The sequence below is a fragment of the Tupaia chinensis genome, unplaced genomic scaffold, assembly GCF_000334495.1.
Source record: "Tupaia chinensis unplaced genomic scaffold, TupChi_1.0 Scaffold000671_2, whole genome shotgun sequence".
NCBI lineage: Eukaryota > Metazoa > Chordata > Mammalia > Scandentia > Tupaiidae > Tupaia > Tupaia belangeri.
This window is the reverse complement of record NW_006160194.1, coordinates 2,456,345-2,458,490: the sequence shown is the minus strand read 5'-3', so window position 1 is coordinate 2,458,490 and position 2,146 is coordinate 2,456,345. Positions and strand designations below refer to the sequence as shown.

Below are 2,146 nucleotides of genomic sequence, written 5' to 3'. Positions count from 1 at the left end.
GGAAGGAGCAGAGGGGTGAGCACCTGCCGGCCGGCCACCTGCCCGCCCTGGCCCGGCCCCCGCTGAGCCGTGTCTGTCCCCCTCCCAGAGAAGGAAGCGAGGATCGCGAAGGAGAAGGAGCTCGGCGTGTACAAGGAGCACAAGGTAGACCCGGCCGCGGGGGTGGGGGGGGCACTGTGCAGGGCGCGGCTCTGGAGGGCAAGGGGTTGCCGCCTGAGGGTGAGTGCACGCCAGGGCTGGGTGCAGGGAGGTGGGTGTGCGCGGCCAAGCGAGCACTGACCCTGGCCGTGCGGTGCTCTCTGTGCGCATCGAGGGGTCGGGGGTGGCAGGAGCCGTGACGGGCCCCAGCATTGAGCAGTGCCTTCCTCAGCCAGCCTGGGACGTGCAGGCTTGTGCTCATGCTGCAGAGGGTGGGGGTGCCCAAGCGCCCCACCCTGGGGTGAGGCCTGAGGGCGGACCCCACATCCTGAAACTGCCATGGGGAGAGTTGGACAGGACCCTGCCCACCGCACGCCCCTCAGCGCCCAGCCGGTCGGACTCAGGCCGTCTCGTGTCTCTGCCAAGCCCAAGAAGTCTGGCAAGCGGCGGGAGCCCATCTTGGCCAGCACAGCAGGGGAGGCCATCGAGAAGATGCTGGAGCAGAAGAGGATCTCCAGCAAGATCGACTACAGCGTTCTGCGGGGCCTGGACAGTAAGGCCGAGGCCAGCCCCCAGACGGAGCGCACCCAGGCCGAGGCCAGCCCCCAGGCGGAGCGCACCCAGGCCGAGACCAGGCCCAGCTCCCGCAAACTGGCCCGGAGGAGGCCACCCGCCAGCAGGAGCAGGGCCGACCCCCTGAGCAGTGTGGGGAAAAGGTACCTCCATCCTGCCGGCAGGGTGCGGGTGGGATGCTGACCGGGAGCAGAGGACTAAGACCATCCAGCACCTGCTGGGCCCAAGGGCCCCCTCCACGTATGGGCGTGGGTCCTGACTCCCGTGGGTGGCCCAGCTGAGGAGGGCTGCCTGTCCTGGGGGACCCTGCAGTGTCCTTAGGGAGGTGATGGGATACCCAGTGGGCTAGGCCATCTCCAGCCTGGCGTCAGTCTCGGGAGAAGAGCCAGCCCCAGCCCCTGCCCCTGCCCTAGCCCTAGCCCTGCTGCTTCGCCCCTCGCCCCCTCGCTTCTCCTGCTCCCCTCACTCCTCCGAGCCTTTGTGCTGTCTGCCGGGATGGGCGCTGGAGGCGGGAGCAGGGTCAGGGCGGCTCTGCACTCAGTAGGCCACTCTGGCCTGCAGCTCTGCCCCAGGAGGGATGCTGGCTCGCAGCTCTCTCAAGGCTCACTGAAGGGTTTTTTCCCGTGGCTCAGCTGCTTTCGGGGCACATCTTCAGTAGGATAATACCTAGGCATTTTGCACAGTTTAACCACCCGGGTACCACCATTGTCTCCACCAACTGGCTTTGTGACAGTCGCAAGAACCTTCTTTTTCTTTTCAATCCTGGATTTAGTGGCCGAGTGTTTCCTCTTGTACATGGCCTTCCTGGAATCCATTTTTTCCCATGGCTCAGCTGCTTTCGGGGCACATCTTCAGTAGGATAATACCTAGGCATTTTGCACAGTTTAACCACCCGGGTACCACCATTGTCTCCACCAACTGGCTTTGTGACAGTCGCAAGAACCTTCTTTTTCTTTTCAATCCTGGATTTAGTGGCCGAGTGTTTCCTCTTGTACATGGCCTTCCTGGAATCCATGGCAGACTGGGGGTGTATGCCGATGCCCCAGACTAGGACAGGCTTTGGCTGCAATGGGGCTTCCCCTTCTTGGTCTTTAGCCTTGGGGTCACCCTTTTTAACCTTGCCACTGGCATCAGCCTTCTTGGCTTCAGGTTTCGTGTGCAGGCGGTCCTGCTTTGCAGCCTTTTACCTGCCATCTTGTCCAGTGGGGAAGACTCCAATACGTGTTTTTGCTTATTTCTAAGTATTTCTTCTATGAGAAGGTTGAGAGACAGAGAGTATCCCTTGGGGTCTTCATGCAGTTGGCATGCAGCCTGCCTGGGCTCAGGGCACACGTGTACCAGTGTGGCAGGGTCCTAGGCGTGGCCTGTGTGGCCTAGCCACATGGCTGGCACACTGCCTGGGCCCGCTGCCAAGTCCTCCCAATGCAATCTCACC

At 62.4% G+C, this 2,146-nt stretch overlaps 1 protein-coding gene across 1 annotated transcript in view; it reads left to right on the top strand.

Annotated features, from left to right (window-relative positions):
* The window catches only part of BRF1 (BRF1 general transcription factor IIIB subunit), a gene marked incomplete at its 5' end in the record, with an annotated part of 36,297 nt that overhangs the window by 30,382 nt on the left and 3,769 nt on the right, over nucleotides 1-2,146 (top strand). The window contains 2 exon segments of the mRNA XM_027776415.1: nucleotides 89-144; nucleotides 565-854. Of these exon segments, the coding sequence (XP_027632216.1) occupies nucleotides 89-144; nucleotides 565-854 (346 nt within the window).